This window comes from Cydia amplana, chromosome 8, assembly GCF_948474715.1.
Source record: "Cydia amplana chromosome 8, ilCydAmpl1.1, whole genome shotgun sequence".
Taxonomy (NCBI): Eukaryota; Metazoa; Arthropoda; class Insecta; order Lepidoptera; family Tortricidae; genus Cydia; species Cydia amplana.
The window spans coordinates 4,397,187-4,422,771 of NC_086076.1; the positions used below are offsets into that span (position 1 = coordinate 4,397,187).

General features: G+C 41.4%; 1 protein-coding gene across 1 annotated transcript; it reads right to left on the reverse strand.

Moving 5' to 3' along the window:
* Positions 1-6,048: 6,048 nt before the first annotated feature.
* On the reverse strand, positions 6,049-13,895 carry LOC134650409 (uncharacterized). Its single transcript, XM_063505365.1, has 2 exons — positions 12,560-13,895; positions 6,049-6,155 (listed from the first exon to the last, which is right to left on the reverse strand). The coding sequence occupies exons 1-2, from the start codon at positions 13,893-13,895 to the stop codon at positions 6,049-6,051; spliced, it is 1,443 nt and encodes a 480-aa protein (XP_063361435.1).
* Positions 13,896-25,585: the final 11,690 nt, after the last annotated feature.

The following is a 25,585-nucleotide window of genomic DNA, read 5'->3' on the forward strand; positions in this document are numbered from 1 at the left end:
ACAGCATAAGACTTTCCGGTCGGTGCTACATCTATTGTCAAGTAGCAGTACTGATAGTTCCGCTACTCGATACTAGATGCTAATAGTCTTTTTGGTACTAAAACTGATGTATGGAGTGAGCACTCTATGTATTTTTTTTTCTCTATGACGGCTATAAGGCGCGCACTCTGACCAAAGAAAAAAACCGGCCAAGTGCGAGTCGGACTCGCGCACGGAGGGTTCCGCACCATCAACAAAAAATAGAGCAAAACAAGCAAAAAAACGGTCACCCATCCAAGTACCACTGACCCCGCCCAACGTTGCTTAACTTCGGTCAAAAATCACGTTTGTTGTATGGGAGCCCCACTTAAATCTTTATTTTATTCTGTTTTTTGTATTTGTTGTTATAGCCGCAACAGAAATACATCATCTGTGAAAATTTCAACTGTCTAGCTATCATGGTTCGTGAGATACAGCCTGGTGACAGACGGACGGACGGACGGACGGACGGACAGCGGAGTCTTAGTAATAGGGTCCCGTTTTTACCATTTGGGTACGGAACCCTAAAAAAGGGCGCGCATGGCTAGCAGACGCCTCTATCGGTCAAATTCGGCAATACAAGCGTTATTCGTTCATTTCATTTTGTTTGACTGGTAATGTTGGCTAAACTTAATCACAAAGTATTTTGCATTTTGAAATGAATATTAAAAATGCAAAATACATCTCGAAAAGTATTTCAAATAAAATACAAAATGGTTTTTACTAAAAGGCATTTAAATGCAAAATACAAAATAGGTATTTTGCATTTTGTATTTGCATTTTAAATAGAAGTATTTCAAATAAATCGCATCTCTGTGGATTAGGTAGATATTGCGAAAGAACGGCGATATAATCAAGGCTCTTAATACTGTTTAAAAGGTTTACCTTTGTAAATAGTCACAACTGATTGCTGAAAATATTAGACATGTGGGCCTATGGACGGTTTCCAGGACACAATTTATGGTCTTGTTGGATAGATTTAGGCATAGGTACGTTTTAATTTTATTTATGCCTTTTAACCCTAAAACAAAAAACTGAACATAATCTTAAAAGTTCGAAAGAGTTCTTCCAATACTTGTCATAACCTCAATTTTTAGTAATGTTTACCATCAACGAGCATGATTGTACATTGTAGGCCCCTTAGCTTTGCTTATTCTTATTTAATGTATTGGTATTTAATGGTGACAGCAGAAATATCTCTTGAAACAGAAACGATTCAGAATGAAAACCAAATGAAAACAAATAAGGTGACGGCTGTCATTCACGATCCACATTCCACAGATAAAACACAGATGACACGCGTTTTGGAATTATTTGAACACAGTGTTGCTAACCCGCGATTTTTCAAATTTGCCGCCTTTTACTACTGACAAGATTTGGTTGACGGACTTTAAGTATCCCCCTTATTCATATATAAAACTTTACAAGTCTCAATTAGAGAATTTATGTTTTATCCTTTTCATTCAAATACGTAAGTCAAAATGACAGAAAAACGAATAATAGCTAATTATTAAGGTTTTTAGTGCGTACCTATTTATATGAATAACGCCATACGTAACATCAACATTAAAATCCATAGGTATGTATTTTTTTTTATTCATTGCATAAAAAACGGTAAACAATTGAATGGGTTTTCCTATACCTACTTCGAGGGTTAAATTAGTTAAATGTTTCTTTGCCTTAGCACTGCGGCAGTTCCGCACCGACAGTTGTTTTCAGAAACTGTTGCCTAGTACGAAACTAATAGGTAGTGAGTCATCCTTTGCTCCTATTGTCACGGCTCTACAAATAAAGGCAATACCTACAATTATAATTAGGACGGAAAACAGCCAGTTTGTTCAGACGAGGCGCAGCCGGCACGCAAGATGGCGAAATCATTAGCGTTGTTAGCGTTTGCCGTTATCATATCAGCGGGAATCTCAGCAGTCGCTGCTCAGAGCACAGGTAAATATAATCATAAAAAAATATCTGTAATATGTTACTCAAGTAAGTGCATTGGAACATTACTAAGGGTCGGTTGCACCAAACTGTTTGTCATCGTTAAAGAGAGAGTTTAAATCGTTAAAAAAAGTACGGATAGTTAGTAAACCGCCGCGGCGCTCCGGGTGACGTTGATCAGTCCGTCAAGTGCGGATGGTGCAACTGGCACTTAGTGACTTAGTGTGTAATTTTGGCTCAGAAGCCATTCATGTTGTCATAATCGACGTAATCGTAGTCACGTTTTTTAACCCCCAAGCGACCTATAAAAGGAAGTCATAATTTAACGTGTGTGTCTGTGGCATCATATGTTTACCTACAGACTACAGATGTGTGCGGTTTTAAAAATCAAAAGTGTTGCCTGTAATGGTTCTTCTTGATACCTATAGGTTTCAACTAGAAGGCGCGGTTTTAATTTGGCCTGAGTTTTTTACCTATCAAATTACATGATTATGATGATTGACACTTTGTAACTTGACGCCAGTTAAATTTAATTAGTGATACCTAAAAAAATGATAAGGGTAATTACCACCAAACGGAAATCAAACACGTTTCCAAATTGGTATTGCAGTTTTAGCAGTCAAGTCAGTCAATGTCAACCACTGTCGCAAGTGTCGCACCAGCATTTTTACCTTACTTACATTTTAAGGTAGGTTGTAGGTATTTGAAAAGAATACAATATGCCCAAATATACAATGGGATGTTGCTATGCAGTTAACTGGCCTGTTATTACCATTGCCTACCAAGAACCGAACGTTCGTCTCACAACCAGTTTAACAGTGACCTCGAGACCCGTTCTAAAAGTTCGAGAGCGATGCCCAAATTATTGACCATTGAAAACAACCATCACGTTATGTTGAAACAGATGTACTAGTAAGAGGTTGTTCTTGTGATTAGTATTTACTCAGGTTTCAGAAACAAGATTTCGTAGCAATGAATTGCATTTAGCAATAAAACTTGCACAATAGGTAAACCTTCCTATCTATCATCTACGAGGGGCGTTCAAAATATTCTCGGTATTGATATCTTACGACCTCTTCTAAAATTTCTTTCGTTACTGGCCGCTAAGGTTTATTCATTGACATTAAAAAAAAGTATAATTCGAACCGAGATGGTCTTTTGTTTTTCTGCAATTGCTGAACAAACATGAACATCATGTGCGAATTGACAATGTTAACTAAATTAGAACATCGATGCGTGATAAAATTCTTGACAAAACAGGGTAAAAATCAAAAAACCATAAAAGAGGAAATGGATTGTGTTTACCGTGAGTCTGCTCCTTCTTTATCTACCATTCAAAAGTGGTCAAGCGAGTTTAAACGCGGAAGGGAGAGTATTGAAGATGACCCTAGACCTGACCGGCCTGTAGTAGCTACTTCACAAGAAAATATTGATAAAGTGGAAAAACTTATATTGGAAGATGGTCGAGTGAAGGTAAAATCTATAGCACAAGTAACCGATCTCTCTATTGGTACCGTACATGATATTATACATGACCATCTTAATATGTCAAAAGTAAGTGCAAGATGGGTTCCGCGAATGCTGACTCGGCTTCAAAAAGACATGCGTGTAGCCAGGGGCGTATTTACAAATTTGGCGCCCCGGGCCATTTTGATTTGCCGCCCCCCTTCATCAATGACGATATTGACGATAAAGTATTTTATTTAAGAAAAAAAAAAGCCTGCAACAAGTACCTTTGGGGTGTGAAATAAAAAAAACTAAACATTTACCATTTATTCACATAGGCATTTACAAAATGTACATTGTTTTCCTATGTACAAATTGGTTGACAAAATCATCAATGACGCTGTCGTAATTTAAAACGTTTGTCAGCTCAGCTTCTATATTAAGAAGAGCTAAGATATTCAGGCGCTCTTCGCTGATAGGGCCCGGCCACATGTCAGCGGTGCGACGCCGCCGCCGCACCGCAAAATTTAGCGGTGCCGCCCGGCGGCGCCTCAAAGCGGTGCGCGGCGCCGCGCGCGGTGCCGCCGAGCGGCATGCGTCGCCGCGTGCGATGCCGCGCTGCATAGTAAAGAATAAAAATTCGACCAGTGTTTGATCAGACATGAATCCCTTCACACGTGTTCTGCTCTTGCTGTTGGCGAGGTGATATTTTGCTTAAAAATTCTTCAAAACACGGCACAGACATTCGAAAATATAGTCCGTCAACCAAATCTTGTCAGTAGCAATGTAAAGCAAACTAAAGTAGGGCAACACTCAAAGAGCAGTATTGCGCTAAGAAAAGCAGCAATGTACATCGAACCAACAGTTTTTTTTTTCCGCTGAGCGCGCCCTGCGTGCGTACGTCAATTCAAATTGTCACTCGCGGTTTATTGAAAAAAAATTGAAACATGGACGGACAATTTAAAAGCGATGTTAAAACAATGTTAATCAAAATGATGAACAAATTTGAAGATATCAAAAACAACTCCCTATAGTAGTGCTTATATTCTCTTTGTTCCCTATCTATGTCTTCTAAGTTTACTAAAATAAAATCATATCAAAATGCAGATAATTAGATAGTGCATATATTTGTTATTTACAATATAATATGCCACTTGTTAATGTAAATTAGTGTACTGTTCTGGATGAATATGACATACCTGTGTAATTTTTTTGATTGGTATATATTGTACAATATACATATTAAAAATAAAACAACTGATATTTGGGTGTTTATTTAATTTAAAGGTAAATAAGATAAGGGTCACTTTTCGACTTGGTTGCGTTTTACACGTACATAAACCGCCATAGGTAAGTATTGTCTGAAAAGATACTACCTACTACGAACGCCTTATATTGGGCAAGATTTAATCCTGCAACAAACATGTATGGATTAGGTAGATATTGCGAAAGAACCGCGATATAATCAAGGCTCTTAATACTGTTTAAATGGTTTACCTTTGTAAATAGTCACAACTGATTGCTGAAAATATTAGACATGTGGGCCTATGGACGGTTTCCAGGACACAATTTATGGTCTTGTTGGATAGATTTAGGCATAGGTACGTTTTAATTTTATTTATGCCTTTTAACTCTAAAACAAAAAAACTGAACATAATCTTAAAAGTTCGAAATAGTTCTTCCAATACTTGTCATAACCTCAATTTTTAGTAATGTTTACCATCAACGAGCATGATTGTACATTGTAGGCCCCTTAGCTTTGCTTATTCTTATTTAATGTATTGGTATTTAATGGTGACAGCAGAAATATCTCTTGAAACAGAAACGATTCAGAATGAAAACCAAATGAAAACAAATAAGGTGACGGCTGTCATTCACGATCCACATTCCACAGATAAAACACAGATGACACGCGTTTTGGAATTATTTGAACACAGTGTTGCTAACCCGCGATTTTTCAAATTTGCCGCCTTTTACTACTGACAAGATTTGGTTGACGGACTTTAGTTATAACATTTATTTTCAGTCATCTTCAACACCTCGTATTTTCTTTTCAAATGATTTCCATCTTCATTCATTATACGAAGATATGGGTTCACCTAATTTGTTCTTTTCAATTGTTTTTAGGGTTCCGTAGCCAAATGGCAAAAAAACGGAACCCTTATAGATTCGTCATGTCTGTCTGTCCGTCTGTCCGTCTGTCTGTCCGTCTGTCTGTCCGTCCGTATGTCACAGCCACTTTTCTCCGAAACTATAAGAACTATACTGTTGAAACTTGGTAAGTAGATGTATTCTGTGAACCGCATTAAGATTTTCACACAAAAATAGAAAAAAAACAATAAATTTTTGGGGTTCCCCATACTTCGAACTGAAACTCAAACATTTTTTTTTTCATCAAACCCATACGTGTGGGGTATCTATGGATAGGTCTTCAAAAATGATATTGAGGTTTTTAACGTATCTTAACTAGACCAACACGTGGGCTAACTCCACGTTATCGTCACGCGCTGATAACATTTTGCTGACCGGCATAATTTAGCTAGAGAAAACTGCTAATTTTGTGAGCAGTGGGAGTTTTTAAAGATTTCAGTGATTTATTAAATATATTAAAAAACGGGTCACTCACGTATTTAAAGTCGAAACATTTCACACAGCCCCATTCAAGTGCAACAAGCCCTTCGAAAAATACAACTCTTGCCCACCGCTCTGTCCAAACGGCTCCTGTGGCCAGGCCACGCCTACAGGAGACTGTCCTGCAATTTTCGGAAGAATAGGGATTGTACTGGAATGTAACCCGAGCTGTCGATGCAAGAAGGGCTACTTTTGGAATGAGGACAAGGTCTGCGTGCCTTACAATCAATGCCGTAAGTTGATTTGCTTCTAATATTTCTTCGATTGTCTAGCTGTAATTATTTGTAAAAAAATATGTACTACCTCAAACTACCTTTTCATCCCTTGGTTAACAATCTAATATTTTCCCTGGCTTTTGTTCTTCGGCGTTTTTGCAATGTTGGTTGTTAGGTAGACCCAAGAAATGACACAAGTTCTTTGTCTGTTATTCTTTAGAACTGTGAAAATACTAACGAAGTCATTTTTTGTTTTCAGCGGGCAAAGGCAATGCAACTGCGGAAAACAGAAAAGGAAATAAGTAGATAGGTGTGTACTGCCAGCAACGCTTCATTTAGGTATTATCGAAATAAATGTCTACCTACCCTACCTACCTGTACAACATTTTATGCTGGGGTTTGGCTGAAAGCGTGAACTGAAATATTATCAAAATAAATAAATTAAAAGCTTCTGCTTTCATGTTTTATTTATTACCTGAAACGTGGACTCATGAAAGAGCCTGTTACACCTTTCTGAATTCAGTGAGCTGACGACAGGGACGCTGCAATACGTGATTGATAAGGGTTGGGGGGTCTGCTATGTTGTTCTGTCTAGACTGCTAATAGTACATTATTGTCGAGGCTCGGAAGTAGCTACTTGCTGGTTGAGGATTCGTTTTAAACGGATGACCTTGGGAGTCCGTTTAATTGAATCCGAAGCCAGCAAGTAGGTAGCCTTCCAGCCGAGTCATATACATATAGTGCTTTTCTCAAAAATGGTGCAAGAAATAGAAATTATTTACCGAAGCAACGGTCTAATTATCACAGAAAAAAGTAAAACCATTGAAAATATTTGCTTTGCCACCAATAAAAAAAAGGAGTGTATTTTTCTGATGAAAAAACGCCAACCTATTTGAGACACCTAAATAGTCGCGGTACCAACATTATAATAATAGGTGAGGGTGGGGAGGGTCGATCCCTAGGGGACACTTGGTAAACTTAATTTTTAATCAAACCAAACGAGATACATTTTTTTGCACTGGTAACACTCATTCATTCGTTCCTAACTTCACGTTCTGTCATGGCACTGTATCGGAAAAGTCAGTGGTTCAAAAATGGCGGACGGTGAAAGATTTTCTGCGTACTATATTAAATTTTCGGTAAGCTTTAACTGGATTTATTTTATAATATGAGATGGAAATGATGTTAGTGAGTGTGCATATTTTATTTGTTGTTTATTGAAGTGATGATTAACTTGGATTACATTGATATACGCGAACACACGTTTCGAGTACGGCACGTTTTATAATCTTACTATGTATGGGGAGACTTTGTCTTTTTCTTCAGGGGAGATATGGTGGGGATCATGTCACCCCCAAAGCGATCAAGTATATACATTGTAATAAATTTACTTACAAAATGATTCATAGAGCTATCATAAATATTTTCTTTTCTTTAGTAAATCATGCCGCAAAAGTACGACCAGAGAAACACTGATTTAAACTTTCAAGGTTTTTGACTGATTATTGTTTATTAAAACGGGATTTAATGGCGTATAATTCAGTTTTTAATTATACAACCGACTCCGAACTCCGAAAACGGAATTATCCCCGTGGCCTTTGAAAAGACTGACTAAAGTTGACATCAACATTTTACGAACTACCCGCACTTGGTCTTGTTTATCAAGTTAAACGTTTTACACACAGGGGATGTTACTCGGTCGACAAACAACACTTATAACGATATTTGGTTTTCAACCGGCGATATTTGTTTTTATGGATGAAATGCTATTTCAATGGCTTTCCGACCTTATGTACTATAGAACCGACGGTCCATAGAAAGGATTTTAGGATTATGCAGCTCAAACACCGTCCTCGAAACGTGAGCAGTAAATTTCTAAACTTATTTATTATAGTAAACAATAACGACCAGAGATGGGTAAAAAAATTAAAATTGCTGTAGGTATCTGACGCTAAAAATACCTTCATAATAACTTTAAAAAATTTAGCTTGTTACAAGAAATTTTATGTTAATATAAGATTTTTGTTTTTTTTTTAACTTTTTTTTTGGTTCAAAAATTGATTCCCTATTTTATGTTGTTTTATGGATAATACGATTACATTGTTTTTTAAAAGTATAAGATTATGGATTAATATGTGTTAGATATCTTCATATATTAATTTTCTGTAGATAAAGTGAATAAATTAATGTAGATACTACCCTCGAAATATGACATTGCCGCTTAAAATCTTTTTACCAAGTGTCCCCAAATCTGGAAGACTTGATCCCTTCGGCTTAGACATCTGATTACCGGAAATACAACTTCAAAGCATGGAAGATGCAATATATATATGTTTGCTGTGTATTTTACAAATTATAGATGCATTGCTAATAGCGATCCTAGTTATATAATCAATGAGAATCTGGTATGGGGAGACATGGTAAAAATCTGTTTACCATGTGTCCCAAGAACCAGGGTCACTTGATCCCCCTAGGATCAAGGCTCCCGACCAGGGGTAAACAAGTCTCCCTTACATAAGGGACACATGGTAAAAGTCAACAGTATGGGTTTTCATTAAATAATGGTCTAATTTATTGCACAAATCTGTTCTAATTCAAACTATTAATGAAGAGATAAATTCTGAATCGTATGGTCTATAAAGTTTTTCAATACTACAAATAGTTAAGAAAATGTATGCTAAAAACAAAAGGGGTGATCAACCCTCCCCAGTTTCCCCTAAGTGCTGATCATCTGTTTGGCTGTTTAATTGGACCTATGCCGAACCTACGCCTTCATTTGATATGGCCATTTCAACTTTTAATAAGTAGGCGAATTAGACTCTCGCGCGAGCCACGAGACGAGCCGCGAGCCGCGCCACGAGACGCGAGTCCACCGCTTACTCTCTCGTTCGGCTTGTCATTCGGTTATAAACCTTATGCCGTGCCGTTAGTGTTTAAGTTTAAATTATATTAGTTCGACGACCTTGCGAGCCACGAGACGAGCCGCGAGCCCACCGCTTACACTCGCGTCTCGTGGCGCGGCTCGCGGCTCGTCTCGTGGCTCGCGCGAGAGTCTAAATTGGGGGTAAAAAGTTTCTTCTTCTTCTTCACGTGCCCTCTCCGTCCAGGAGGTCGGCGACCATATGTCTATATGTCTCTCTATGTTCAGTCATGCGAATTAGTCTATCTATGCTCTTAACTTTTAACCAGTCTTTTATATTTTTAGTCCATGATGTGCGCCTTCTACCACGGCCACGCTTCCCTTCAATTTTTCCTTCAATTATTAATTTCAGTAGGTTGTATTTATTGTTTCTATATATATGTCCAAAATATGCTGCTTTCCTTTTCTTAATTGTTGATACTACTTCTAAGCCTTTATTCATGATTTCCAATACTCTGACATTAGTTATTCTATCTGTCCATTTAATTTTGAGCATCCTTCGATAAATCCACATTTCAAAAACCCTTAGTTTGTTGACCAATTTCTTTTTCAGAGTCCAGCTTTCGGAACCATACATAAGAATTGGGATGATGTAACATTTAACCATTCGCCACCTCAGTTTTAGGTTTATTTTTCTGTTAGTTAAAATTTTCCTCATTTTCTGAAAGGTGTTTCTGGCTATTTCAATTCTCGTTCGTATTTCCTTCTCTGATCCCCAGTCTTCATTTAACCAACAACCCAAATACTTATAACTTTTTACCCTATCTATTATTTGGTTATTTAAGGATAGTGGCCTTAGCGTTTCTGAAATTGGGGTTTTACTAACAATCATGTGTTTTGTTTTATTTATGTTTATCCTGAGTCCATATTCCAAAAGTGTGTTATTCAGTCTTTGCAGCATTATTTGAAGGTCTTCAGGGTTCGTAGCTAATAAGACGGTATCATCAGCGTAGCGAATGTTCTGTATTAGTTTGCCATTCACACGGATCCCAAGATCAAGTTCGTCAAAAGCATTTCTAAAAATCACCTCCGAGTACAAGTTGAATAAGCAGGGTGATAGGATACAGCCCTGCCTTACGCCTTTCTCTATTTGGACTTCTTCAGTCAGAACGTTATTAATTTTAATTTTAGCTTTTTGTTTCCAGTATAAGTTCTCTATAAATTTAATGTCGTTGCCATCTATTCCAATTGATTTTAATATATTGATTAATTTAGCATGATTAACGTTGTCAAATGCTTTTTCGAAGTCGATAAAGCACATGTGAACATCTACTCGAACATCTAGACATCTTTGTACCAAAACTTGGACTGCTCTAAGGCATCTCTAGTACCTAGTAAAAAGTTTGAAACTCGTTAAAAGCGGTTTAGACTCTCGCGCGAGCCACGAGACGAGCCGCGAGCCGCGCCACGAGACGCGAGTCTACCGCTTACACTCGCGTTCGGCTTGTCATTCGGTTATAAACCTTATGCCGTGCCGTTAGTGTTTAAATTATATTAGCTCGACGAGCTTGCGAGCCACGAGACGAGCCGCGAGCCCACCGCTTACACTAGCGTCTCGTGGCGCGGCTCGCGGCTCGTCTCGTGGCTCGCGCGAGAGTTTAAACGGGCTATTAAATATACTTGGTCAACCAGATCTTGACAGTAGAAAAAGGCGGCAAATTTGAAAAATGTAGGCGCGCAGGGATATATCGTCCCATAGAAAAATTGAATTTCACGCCTTTTTTTACTGTCAAGATTTGGTTGACCAGGTATATGCGTTAAATAATGGAATTTGTATGCAACATTGCAGTCCCGATATCGAGACTGCAATGTTTTTAACTTTTTAATTTTTTGACTGACCATAAACTACGCACTTCGCGACCAATTTTTTTAACCGGCAACGTCGACTTTGCCGTCCATTTTTGAGAAAAATTCTTTGCTGTTCCAAAATGTAAACTAAGTAGGTACGTACATTGGATGAATTCGCCCTCATTACTATTTGTGTAAACTTTGTTCATGTCCAAATGACTATTGTTATAATACTTACAAAGGCACAGACGTCATTGTTCTTCATGCATATAATTCAGAAATGACATACTTAAAGAGATAATTTATTAGGTCAATCATAGGTCGATGTATGTATACAGAAATATGGTTGGGGACAGGTGGGGCGGGGACAAATGGGAAATGGGAATACTCAACCCATAGATGTATTATTTTTAAAGATGAAGCCCAAGCCATCTGTCACCGTAGCCTCACACACACACACACACACACACAGACACATTGTATATACGATTTACAATGAGGAACCAAAGGCATGTGGTCATGTCGATAAAGTGATATCGATAAACTATACGGCCTTTTTACAATTAAAATTTTATTTTAAAGGATTTAAACTACCTAAAGTGAACACATAACCATTATAACATAACTCTATATACAGTGTGTAAATCAAAACGGGCGATAAATTAAACCAGATATAGAATTTATCTTTGTAAACATTAATTTAGAAGTTTTTTAAGTTATTCTTAATTATGACCCCGTTATAATTATTTGAATTATTGTCTAAAGGAGGCATGGAACGCCACATATATAAAAGTAACATTAAAACAAATAAAATATGTTTTTCGCAATAATTGAGTTTATTATCATTTTATTAAATATTAATTATCCATTACAATTTCCAGGGTGTTTATTTTTAGTGAAGATGTCGAAGCTTCAATTAATCGCTATTCCGTTCCGCTGTGTAGAGAGTATCGATATATAACATGATTAAAAATGACAAGTCCACATCCCTAAAAACGTGCAATAAACCAGTGTTGGCCGTAATGTGTAATTCTAAATAACAATTAATCATTTCCATTAACCATTAAATCCGCAATTAGTCAATTGCATTACGCATCAATTTAAATGGTTAAAGTTTATTTCATTGAAAAATACAGTAAAAAGACAAATAAATAACTTATGAACTAAATACAACTATGAATAATACTAAATTAAAACTAACAATCCTAAATATATCTAAAATAAAACAAGGAATATAAAAACTACTGAAAGAGGCCTCCCCGCGCTACCCCCGGTGCAAAGGTGCCCATCACACTCGCTGCGTTACCGCGTTGAATTGCGATGGACAGCCTTTGCACCAGGAAAAACCCGGAGCGCGGGTCAAGGCCCCTTTCTTGCAGGCGGCGACCTACTTCCCTAAGGAAGGTTTTTGCCTCAGCGCACCAACAACCGGACGTCTCTACGGCTACTGGAACGAAAAGGTAATTAGTGCTGAGTGCTGAGTACTTTTGATGTTTATGTAGGGCCGCCACCTCAGCGGCTGCGCCCGCCGTCCGGATGGTGCGATAAAGGTGTGAGGGGGCAAAAGTGCTTACACATGTAGCGTCCCATAGTAGACACTTGCCTTTTTCCCATGGCACTAGTGTCAGGCCATCAGGCCTTTTGCCATCCGACCGGCTGAGGCCTGGCGGTTCTAGCGTGGAGGGGATGTTTGCCGACACTAATGCCCTGCGGATGATGTCGTTCAAGGCATGGTGTCGTGGGAACCTACCGGCGCAGCGGCAACAGCTCAGTGCGTGATGACCATTACTCTCCACCATAGAGCCGCAGATGCACAAATGAGGTTGACATACATCGCAGCCCAGACGAAGAGCAACGGCCACCCGCAGTGAGTCGTTGTCGAGCAGAGTGCCAAGATTTGGAGATGGGAGGGCGTGTAACCAAGCACCACTTTCAGGCTTCGAAGCTGCGTTTAGTCTGGCCCTATCTGCACCAACAGCGTTTGTCATCAGGGAATCGAAGATCCGCTTGACGCCCACGACGTCCCAACAACGTTGGAGAAATGGTATTTCGGGTACGGACGCACCCAAGTTGAGAGCCCTCCAGGCCGACTGAGCGTCAGAGGCATAGGGTATGGTAGTCCTGTCTCCATCTAAACATAAAATTTTAGAGACAAGTTCTACAACCCCTGCCGCCGACGCCAAGAAGGCTGGAAGACTCACGTCACGAGCGCGGCGTAGTCCTAGGCCACCATTACGAATAGGCAACGATGCCAAATCCCATTGGTCCGTGTTAAGGGATACGTTAAGCAGACACTCAGCCGATTCTTTTAGTGTACGGTCGAAGGAGTCGATATGTTCGGGGTATAGCCAGGTTGGTACGGTGCGGAGAAAATATGTTAGTCTGGGGACGGCGAAGCAGGACCGTAACAGAGTAAGGGACACATGAGCTGATAGGTTTTTAAGCCTTTCTTTGGCGAAATGAAGGAGTTGTTCTCTTATTTGGAAGGCTTCGGGAATGGCTTCAGGAAAAATGGGTGATCCTAGGAGCTTGAAGTTTTGGGTGGACAGCTCTTTTAGTCCGGGAAGTATGGCACTGAAGGAAGGAAAACTCTCCCGAGAGTCTGAGCTGCAAGGGTAAAACTCACATTTACTCGAGTTTACCTCAAGACCCAGTTCCTTTAGAAGTGGAAGAAGCGTCAGTAGGTCTTCACGTACTTCTTCCGGCTTGCCCCCGAGTATGCCGTCATCTAGGTACCAGACGTTTAGTGGAGATCGAGGTGTTGAGATTGCTTTCTGGATACCTAGGCTGAAGATAAGGGGGCCAAGCGGATCTCCCTGCTGAGCACCCACCTGAGAGATTATGGGCGACTCACTGAAAAAGAGTTTGGAATTCGATGAATACGCTTGGTACAGAAAAGGGTATAGTGCTGGAACTTTCTCTTTAACTTCCAATAACATAGAATCGCGCTCTAATGAGTTAAAGGCGTTTTTAATATCAAGCTTAAATAAATTAACTTAGCTTAAATTAAGTTAATTAGAATTGAATTTTGAGACGTTTAATTACATTGATTGTCAATCTAAATTAACGTTTAATGCAATTAAATCAATTTTTTCATAAAATAATAATTAATGTTACTATTGCTTAGAAACTTGGAGCTAGGTATTAAAATTAAAAATAAGCATATGAATACAAGCTTCAGTGAATTATCAGGTCGTGATATTTTAAAATGAGACTACAAAATGACCCTAAAACCTGGCAGTAGGTACCTACTGGAACTCAGGTTTGGTGCAACATAGACACACGCCGTTTAGGCTATTCGACTCGTCACAATGAGCACTTGGGAGAGCAGTACCCAAGATGAAGCTGATGCTGAACCTTGGCTGTACCTAGTGGAACTCAGGTTTGGTGCAACATAGACACACGCCGTTTTGGTCATCCGACTCATCTTGATGAGCACTTGGGAGAGCAGTACCCAAGATAGAGCTGATGCTGAACCCTGGCAGTACCTAATGGACCACAGGTTTGGTGCAACATAGACAAACGCCGTTTTGGTCATCCGACTCGTCTTGATGAGCACTTGGGAGAGCAGTATCCAAGATAGAGCTGATGCTGAACCCTGGCAGTACCTAATGGAACTCAGGTTTGGTGCAACATAGACAAACGCCGGTTTGGTCATCCGACTCGTCTTGATGAGCACTTGGGAGAGCAGTACCCAAGATTGAGCTGATGCTGAACCCTGGCAGTACCTAATGGAACTCAGGTTTGGTGCAACATAGACAAACGCCGTTTTGGTCATCCGACTCGTCTTGATGAGCACTTGGGAGAGCAGTGCCCAAGATAGAGCTGATGCTAAACCCTGGCAGTACCTAATGGAACTCAGGTCTGGTGCAACATAGACAAACGCCGTTTTGGTCATCCGACTCGTCTTGATGAGCACTTGGGAGAGCAGTACCCAAGATAGAGCTGATGCTGAACCCTGGCAGTACCTAGTGGAACTCAGGTTTGGTGCAACATAGACAAACGCCGTTTTAGTCATCCGACTCGTCTTGATGAGCACTTGGGAGAGCAGTACCCAAGATAGAGCCGATGCTGAACCCTGGCAGTACCTAATGGAACTCAGGTTTGGTGCAACATAGACAAACGCCGTTTTGGTCATCCGACTCGTCTTGATGAGCACTTGGGAGAGCAGTATCCAAGATAGAGCTGATGCTGAACCCTGGCAGTACCTAATGGAACTCAGGTTTGGTGCAACATAAACAAACGCCGGTTTGGTCATCCGACTCGTCTTGATGAGCACTTGGGAGAGCAGTACCCAAGATAGAGCTGATGCTGAACCCTGGCAGTACCTAATGGAACTCAGGTTTGGTGCAACATAGACAAACGCCGTTTTGGTCATCCGACTCGTCTTGATGAGCACTTGGGAGAGCAGTACCCAAGATTGAGCTGATGCTGAACCCTGGCAGTACCTAATGGAACTCAGGTTTGGTGCAACATAGACAAACGCCGTTTTGGTCATCCGACTCGTCTTGATGAGCACTTGGGAGAGCAGTACCCAAGATAGAGCTGATGCTGAACCCTGGCAGTACTTAATGGACCTCAGGTTTGGTGCAACATAGACAAACGCCGTTTTGGTCATCCGACTCGTCTTGATGAGCACTTGGGAGAGCAGTATCCAAGATAGAGCTGATGCTGAACCCTGGCAGTACCTAATGGAACTCAGGTTTGGTGCAACATAAACAAACGCCGGTTTGGTCATCCGACTCGTCTTGATGAGCACTTGGGAGAGCAGTACCCAAGATAGAGCTGATGCTGAACCCTGGCAGTACCTAATGGAACTCAGGTTTGGTGCAACATAGACAAACGCCGTTTTGGTCATCCGACTCGTCTTGATGAGCACTTGGGAGAGCAGTACCCAAGATAGAGCTGATGCTGAACCCTGGCAGTACCTAGTGGAACTCAGGTTTGGTGCAACATAGACACACGCCGTTTTGGTCATCCGACTCGTCTTGATGAGCACTTGGGAGAGCAGTACCCAAGATTGAGCTGATGCTGAACCCTGGCAGTACCTAATGGAACTCAGGTTTGGTGCAACATAGACAAACGCCGTTTTGGTCATCCGACTCGTCTTGATGAGCACTTGGGAGAGCAGTGCCCAAAATAGAGCTGATGCTAAACACTGGCAGTACCTAATGGAACTCAGGTCTGGTGCAACATAAACAAACGCCGTTTTGGTCATCCGACTCGTCTTGATGAGCACTTGGGAGAGCAGTACCCAAGATAGAGCTGATGCTGAACCCTGGCAGTACCTAGTAGAACTCAGGTTTGATGCAACATAGACACATGCCGTTTTGGTCATCCTACTCGTCTTGATGAGCACTTGGGAGAGCAGTACCCAAGATAGAGCTGATGCTGAACCCTGGCAGTACCTAATGGAACTCAGGTTTGGTGCAACATAGACAAACGCCGTTTTGGTCATCCGTCGCATCTTGACGAGCACTTGGGAGAGCAGTACCCAAGATAGAGCTGATGCTGAACCCTGGCAGTACCCGCAGGTTCAAGATGTCACGGATGACCTAAATAGCGTGGGCCTATGTTGCACCAAACCTGAGTTCCACTAGGTATAGCCAGGGTTCAGCATCAGCTCTATCTTGGGTACTGCTCTCCCAAGTGCTCATCAAGACGAGTCGGATGACCAAAACGGCGTTTGTCTATGTTGCACCAAACCTGAGGTCCATTAGGTACTGCCAGGGTTCAGCATCAGCTCTATCTTGGGTACTGCTCTCCCAAGTGCTCATCAAGACAAGTCGGATGACCAAAACGACGTGTGTCTATGTTGCACCAAACCTGAGTTCCACTAGGTACTGCCAGGGTTCAGCATCAGCTCTATCTTGGGTACTGCTCTCCCAAGTGCTCATCAAGACGAGTCGGATGACCAAAACGGCGTGTTTCTATGTTGCACCAAACCTGAGTTCCACTAGGTACAGCCAGCTGTTCAGCATCAGCTCTATCTTGGGTACTGCTCTCCCAAGTGCTCATCAAGACAAGTCGGATGACCAAAACGGCGTGTGTCTATGTTGCACCAAACCTGAGTTCCACTAGGTACAGCCAGGGTTCAGCATTAGCTCTATCTTGGGTACTGCTCTCCCAAGTGCTCATTAAGACGAGTCGGATGACCAAAACGGCGTTTGTCTATGTTGCACCAAACCTGAGTTCCACTAAGTACAGCCAGGGTTCAGCATCAGCTCTATCTTGGGTACTGCTCTCCCAAGTGCTCATCAAGACGAGTCGGATGACCAAAACGGCATGTGTCTATGTTGCACCAAACCTGAGTTCCACTAGGTACAGCCAGGGTTCAGCATCAGCTCTATCTTGGGTACTGGTCTCCCAAGTGCTCATCAAGACGAGTCGGATGACCAAAACGGCGTTTGTCTATGTTGCACCGAACCTGTGTTCCATTAGGTACTGCCAGGGTTCAGCATCAGCTCTATCTTGGGTACTGCTCTCCCAAGTGCTCATCAAGTCGAGTCGGATGATCAAAACGGCGTTTGTCTATGTTGCACCAAACCTGAGTTCCACTAGGTACTGCCAGGGTCCAGCATCAGCTCTATCTTGGGTACTGCTCTCCCAAGTGCTCATCAAGACGAGTCGGATGACCAAAACGGCGTGTGTGTATGTTGCACCAAACCTGAATTCCACTAGGTACACCCAGGGTTCAGCATCAGCTCTATCTTGGGTACTTGTCTCCCAAGTGCTCATCAAGACAAGTCGGATGACCAAAACGGCGGGTGTCTATGTTGCACCAAACCTGAGTTCCACTAGGTACAGCCAGGGTTCAGCATCAGCTCTATCTTGGGTACTGCTCTCCCAAGTGCTCATCAAGACGAGTCGGATGACCAAAACGGCGTTTGTCTATGTTGCACCAAATCTGAGTTCCATTAGGTACTGCCAGGGTTCAGCATCAGCTCTATCTTGGGTACTGCTCTCCTAAGTGCTCATCAAGACAAGTCGGATGACCAAAACGGCGTTTGTCTATGTTGCACCAAAACTGAGTTCCACTAGGTACAGCCAAGGTTCAGCATCAGCTCCATCTTGGGTACTGCTCTCCCAAGTGCTCATTGTGACGAGTCGAATAGCCTAAACGGCGTGTGTCTATGTTGCACCAAACCTGAGTTCCACTAGGTACAGCCAGGGTTCAGCATCAGCTCTATCTTGGGTACTGCTCTCCTAAGTGCTCACCAAGACGAGTCGGATGACCAAAACGGCGTTTGTCTATGTTGCACCAAACCTGAGTTCCATTAGGTACTGCCAGGGTTCAGCATCAGCTCTACCTTGGGTACTGCTCTCCAAGTGCTCATCAAGACGAGTCGGATGACCAAAACGGCGTTTGTCTATGTTGCACCAAACCTGAGTTCGATTAGGTACTGCCAGGGTTCAGCATGAGCTCTATCTTGGGTACTGCTCTCCCAAGTGCTCACCAAGACGAGTCGGATGACCAAAACGGCGTTTGTCTATGTTGCACCAAACCTGAGTTCCACTAGGTACAGCCAAGGTTCAGCATCAGCTCCATCTTGGGTACTGCTCTCCCAAGTGCTCATTGTGACGAGTCGAATAGCCTAAACGGCGTGTGTCTATGTTGCACCAAACCTGAGTTCCACTAGGTACAGCCAGGGTTCAGCATCAGCTCCATCTTGGGTACTGCTCTCCCAAGTGCTCATTGTGACGAGTCGAATAGCCTAAACGGCGTGTGTGTATGTTGCACCAAACCTGAATTCCACTAGGTACACCCAGGGTTCAGCATCAGCTCTATCTTGGGTACTGGTCTCCCAAGTGCTCATCAAGACGAGTCGGATGACCAAACGGCGTGTTTCTATGTTGCACCAAACCTGAGGTCCACTAGCTAGATAAAAATTACGGGCGCCTTTATAAAATTACGATATATTTTTGTTAATTGATAATTATCAATAATATTTTTAATTGTCATTAAAAATTGATTTAATTTTTAATGGTTTGTGAAGCATTAACCATTAATTCTTTTTAATTTTTAATGGTTCGAAATAAATTAATATTAATGCAAATTGATGTTAATGCGAATTGACAATTAATTTTCCTTCAATGGTTAATGGTTAATTCGAATTAACCTTTTCAATGGTTAATTTTTAATGGTAATTGGGATTAACGTTCGGCCAACACTGCAATAAACCCACACATACACATTTTAACGCACACATACAAAGCTTGCCCACCACCAAAATGGCTACGGTTTGACGGATAAATTTTGTACTGTACGGTTACCATCAGTTTTTCACTGACATAAACGCCGTCGAGAACGTAATTTACTTTCTATACATCTCGCTCGCACTCGCATATTAGTGCAAACGAGATGTATAGAGAGTAAATTACGTTCCCGACGGCGTTTATGTCAGTGACAAACTGATGGTAACCGTACCTGAGCTGTAGCTGCGTCAGTTGACGTCTTTAGCGATCAAAGGGTAAATAGATGCTAGAGCAGGACGAAAGATATACAAACCAATATTACAAACCCAATTTGGGCAATTTGTCAGTAAATACGAAGACTCGATGACTCATCTCTTTTTTTGGGTGCTAATTAGGTATATACATAGTATTTACTAGCTTAAAACAAAATACAGTATGATTCTCTGTATCTATGTTTGAAATGAAACAGTCTGTAGGCCTCTAGGACAGGAGGGCCGCGACAGTATCTCGCCCGCGAGATAAATAGAGACTAACTATACTTCGGTTTTTTAGCATTAGAAAAAAGGTAAACAATCTTGATGTGTCTTTTAATTAAAAACACGTTTTAAAAATAAGTCACGGCAAATATGTAACAATTATGAATCTAATACGATCATTCATATTCTTCTGCTTTCGTAAGTAATAGTTACTGATTTTTAAAAAGCGTTATTCAATTACGCCCGATACGACCTTCAAACCTTCAAGAAAAGAGCGTACTCCCATCTTAAAGGCCGGCAACGCGCTTGCAACCCTTCTGGTGTTGCGGGTGTCCATGGGCGGCGGTAATCGCTTACCATCAGGTGATCCGTCTGCTCGTTTGCCTCCTATATCGTTAAAAAAAAAAAAAAAATTAAAAGACACATCAAGATTGTTTACCTTTTTTCTAATGCTAAAAAAAACGAAGTATAATACCCGCCTTTTTCTGAGGGACGGGTACTTATACCTAGTCTATCTCGCGGGCGAGACACTGTCGCGCCACCCTTGTTGGCTTGGCTTCGCCTCCGATATTATACTACTTACTCTTTGGCCTCCGCTAAAGGTCTGGAACACTAAAGTCTATTTTTTTATTCGGTAGACTGAAATGACAGTTAATAGTATGAACATGAAATGTCATTCCATACTATTAACTGTCATTTCAGTCTACCGAATAAAAAAATAGACTTTATTGTTCCGTGAACAGAAAAGACATATATATAAATGGTCAAACCAATTTGTCAGTAAATAGGAACCAAAAACAAACTATACGAATATTAGTGCAGGTTTTAAGGAACACCTTTTTTTATGAAACCAGGATTCTAAGATCTAAAAATAATTTTATTCACATGGATTATTCAAGATTATGGTGGCAGAAATTTAGTACACTCTGTAGCTGTAGTAGTTTAGTATTTAGTGGCAGGAATTTGGTAGTTTTAGTAGTTTAGTAGTAGTATAATATGTACTTATACTGTCACGGAATTCGAAGGTTTGTCACTTTTCGATTCTATGTTGGTAATGTTGGTAATAACTTACAAATTCCGTGATTTTCGTCAATGGATAACGCAATAAGTGACTAATGTATATTAATTAACATATTAAGATACGTACCAAATATTTGAATTGATGAGTTTATACAGCTTTTCCATTGTTTACGTTAACTTACGTCTGAACAGAAATAATACAGCTAGATAGATACCAAATACCTGACCTTATTCGAGTCGATCATTCAAGATAACCAGTATAACGGTATCTCCGATTACAAGTAGAATAATATAGAGCTTAAATAAATACTGGTTTTGTCAAGCGTTGATCTCAGGAGTATGAATGCAAACCAAGGTATTATCAGAGGGGTCTTCGAAGCTCCGCGCAGTATAGATGTAGCCGACAATGAGGGCTGAAGTAATATTAGCTTTAAGCGTGATCGTTTGCGCCTGTTTAGTCGGTGAGTACCTAATTATCTTTCGATTTTCCTTTGGACAAAAATTATTACGTTATAACTTTTGAATTATGTCATATCAGTTGTCATATACATTCTATTCTAGTAATTTATAGTCCTGTGATTAAATAACTTAAAGATCGCAAATGGTCTCAGAGTTCAAAACCATCAGTTAGTCAGTTCAGTTGCTTCTTTTTCCCTACTCCGGTTTAGTTCTCTGTTAAAATTAATCCTTACGCGATTTCAAGCTTAACTCATTTTATAGCGCGTTGAGTTATCAAATAATAAGTATTTTTATTTCAGAGTCGGTTCCGTTCCCGGAGCCGGCTGGATACGTGGCGTCACAGAATTTTGGTTCCTCAGGGCAAAGCACTAGCGAAACAAACAACAATGCGTACAGTCAGCAACCGAACGTAGCCGTGCCTCTAGCCGGCAACAAATATGCAAAACCAAGTTATCAAAACGTGGCACAGCCCCGTGTTAACACTTGGCCAGCACAATTGCAGCAACTACCACAGCTGCCACAACTGCCACCGACAGGGCAACCTCAACAAAGCTATGAACCAGCTCCAAACAGCTACGGTTCTAGTTCTAGCTCCGGCAACTCTCAAGCGTACGTTAACTCTGGTTCTCAGAAGACGTACCAAGCTCCAACGCAAGCCTATATAGCACCAGCTCAAAGTTATCCATCCCAGAGCCAGTCTTACCAAGCGCCTGCTCAAAGCTACCAATCAGACCAAACAAACCAGAACTACCAGTCTCCAAGCCAGAACTATCAGCAGCCATCGTACTCCAGCAACCACATGCAGCCAAGATACACACATGCTGTAGCATCCAGCCAAGGGCAAACGCCCCACGTACCAGTTCAGCCAGAATGGTACCCGAAACCAGTGTTGCCGCTGCCTACGCATCCCGAAGGTACGTTTTTTCTGTTCACGATTCCTTTTAAGAGCCCATCAACGTGCACACTAGCGCCACTGCTAAATAATCGTGATTATTTCAATTTAACGAATGATATTTAAAAAAAGGGGGCCGCTACGTACTGTATCTTGTAATAAAGTACCTTTTGAATACATCAAACTAATTTGTATGTTGCTGGATTCGTCAATCTATAAACTCAAACAAAAACGGCCGTTTCAACTTTGGACGCATTGATTGACGAATCCAGCAACATATAAACTAGTTTGATGTATTCAAAAGGTACTTTAAAAAGTAATACAAGATACAGTACGTAGCGGCCCCCTTTTTTAAATATATATTTCGTTCAATTTAAATAATTACGATTATTTAGCAGTGGTGCTAGTGTGCACGTTGATGGGCTCTTAATTTCGCTTTATGTAAGGGGCGTGTCACACTGCGTCCGATTCGCACGTCGCTCCGAAGTTTGAGTTAAACAACGCTATGCGCGTATAAAGAATGACTCACGTTAGACCGGGCCGTGTCCGGGCCGGAGCTTCCGGCGCTTACTTTTCTATGACAGATGACCGGTGATCACGTGATACTTTCCATAGAAAACGAAGCTCCGGAAGCTCCGGCCCGGACACGGCCCGGCCTAACGTGAGTCATCCTTTATAATTATAGCGACATCCCGCTCGCACGTCGGATCGGACGCAGTGTGCCATGTCTCTGACTTGCGCATTTGATAGGATGACATTACTTGAGTACCTATATCACGATAACTCTTATTTTTTAGGGGAAAACGTGCAAAAAGTCGTATCTCATCCGCAAATAAAACAGATCCTGCAAACCTCCGGCCACAAGTGGAGATACCTTGTCATCCTGCCGAACGGAACCATCCAGCACGTAGACAATCTGGACACCGTGATCGCCAACCATCCGAACTACGTGATCATTAACAAGAACGGCAAACGAGTGGGCAGAGCCCAGGGTCAAGCCCACGCTCACGCTGTGCCCATAGAGACTGGACACGCGACTGCCAAGGCTGTAGCTAACGCCCAATCGGGATCCCAAGTAGCACCGACTGTACCGCTTACTTCAAGCGCGGTAGCGACAGCGATTGCATCAGCTGGGAGCCTACCGCCGGTAGTCCCAATAATTGCTACCCCACCTACCCTACCAACTCCGCCAACACCCCCAACCCCACCGACTCCTATCACTGTTACTATTACAGTGACTCCACCACCGATAGTCACTGTTGCTACTGTAACCCCGCCAACTACAGTAACAGTAGCTACCCCAGTCACTCCATCAACACCACTAACTCCGCCTACACCTCAAACCCCGCCAACACCATCAACACCACCGACGCCTCCTACATTACCTACACTCACCCCACGACCAACCCCATCAACACCACCTACGCCTCCTACATTACCTACACTCACCCCACCACCAACCCCATCAACACCACCTACGCCTCCTACATTACCTACACTCACCCCACCACCAACCCCATCAACACCACCTACGCCTCCTACATTACCTACAATCACCCCACCACCAACCCCACCAACACCAACGCCACCGACGACAGCTCCGGTAACCCCATCAACCCCAGCTACACCTCGGACACCAAAAACTCCCGCAACCCCAGACACACCTCAAAAACCACAAACCCGAAAGCGGAGACCAACTGGAGTTACTGTAACTCCTCCACCACCCCCATCTACTTCTACTTCAACCCCAGAAACACCACCAGCCCCACCCACGCCACCAATTCCACCTACGCCTCCTACACTACCTAAAATAACCCCGCCGCCAACCCCACCAACGCCACCGACGACAGCTCCGGTAACCCCATCAACCCCAGCTACACCTCGGGTACCAAAAACTCCCGCAACCCCAGCCACACCTCAAAAACCACAAACCCGAAAGCGGAGACCAACTGTAAAAAAATCTTTATCAAATGGAGTTGAAATAACTTTTTTATAAATGTCGTGAGTTTATTTTTTCTTATTTGTGTTTTTTTATTATAATTAACAAATCAATAAAAATACAATACATTATATTATATATACCGGGTGTGTCCTGTAATACGAGCAAAAAATAAAACTACAAGCTGTACTCCTTAAACTAACCAACATTTGTTCAGCGACTTATTTAATAACTTGTATTTTTGTTAGGTATTAGCATTTTAAATGTTATTTATTCTAAAACGCAAATGTATTGCGAATTTTGTTTTGTTTAATTATGGTTTAATTTAATTTAAGCGTGACAAGCAACGTCAATTACACTGATGACAGCGTACATTGAAGACAATATAATAATATTTAATTTGTAAGAAGCAGGAGCGACTTCTAGTTCCGGGCGGTTGACTTTGGCATACTTTGGTCTGCTTTGGTGAAGAAATTAACGCAGGAGTTTCTAAATTTTAACATTTAATGAGAATAAAACTACATAGTACCTAGATAAGGTACGATATATTATATAGGTACCTACGTATGCGTCGCTGGTTAGTTGAAGAGCGGAGCGCGGGCCGCGCCCGTGCTTCTGGTGCTGATGCTGTCGCTGTGTGAGTATGTGTGTCTCATGCATGGCACACATACGCTAGGCGTTAACAGTATGAAAAATACAAAGTCATTATTTCTAAAAGTCGCTGTTAGTCAGTCAGTTTAAGGAGTATAGCCTACAGTTTAAAATTTTGCTCATGTCACAGGACACACCTGGTATAAGCAATTTTTCTTTCAACGTTCTATTTCTTTTCCCTATAAAACAATACGACACAAACTTAACGACTACCGTAGGCTCAAAGGGCGTAAGGGACAAATGGCGAAAATGAATTATGAACGCAGTTACGCTTTGTAACTGCGTTCAAAACTCATTTTCGCCATTTTGTCCCTTACGCCCTTTGAGCCTACGGTAATCGTTAACTTACTGCTAAAGTCCCATTACAGTACGACGCCGATGATAGGTAGACAGGTAGACGATAATTAAAAGTGCGACCATGACACACAGAACTAAAGTTGCGCATCTCTTGCGCTAATAAATATCCCACCAAAAACATAAATAAAAAAAGGAGAGCCAAGTTCAATACAAAAATTATGCTTGGCTGTGGGCTTCGCCGCAAAAAGAATGGAGATCTAAATGAGTGCCAAGTTCTATGCAAAATCCAAATATGTATTTATAGGAAAAAATAACATTATGAACAAGTATTCTACTCTATTTCTTTGCTTTATTGGATACCTATAACAATTGCTGTTATTTAAATAAAATGTGAGATCTTAAAGTAGGTTAGATTTGACTTGGCCAAAAGAAGTTTGACGTTTAAAACAGCACTTGCCCTGCGTGTGCTAGGAGTATATTATTATACCATGTGTGCTATCAAAATTTTTGCAGTCTTATCTTGGTCTAACTCTACATTTACGGTCGTTTCCCCCGGGACATCCCGGCGTCAATCCAAGACTTTTCTCTTTTGGTCGCCGGACACTTTCTACTGAGAGGGACAAAAGGTGCTTTAAGCAGCAAAACAACAGAAAGTGTCGGCGCCCGGATAGTGTCCAGGATATAGGACATATATATAGA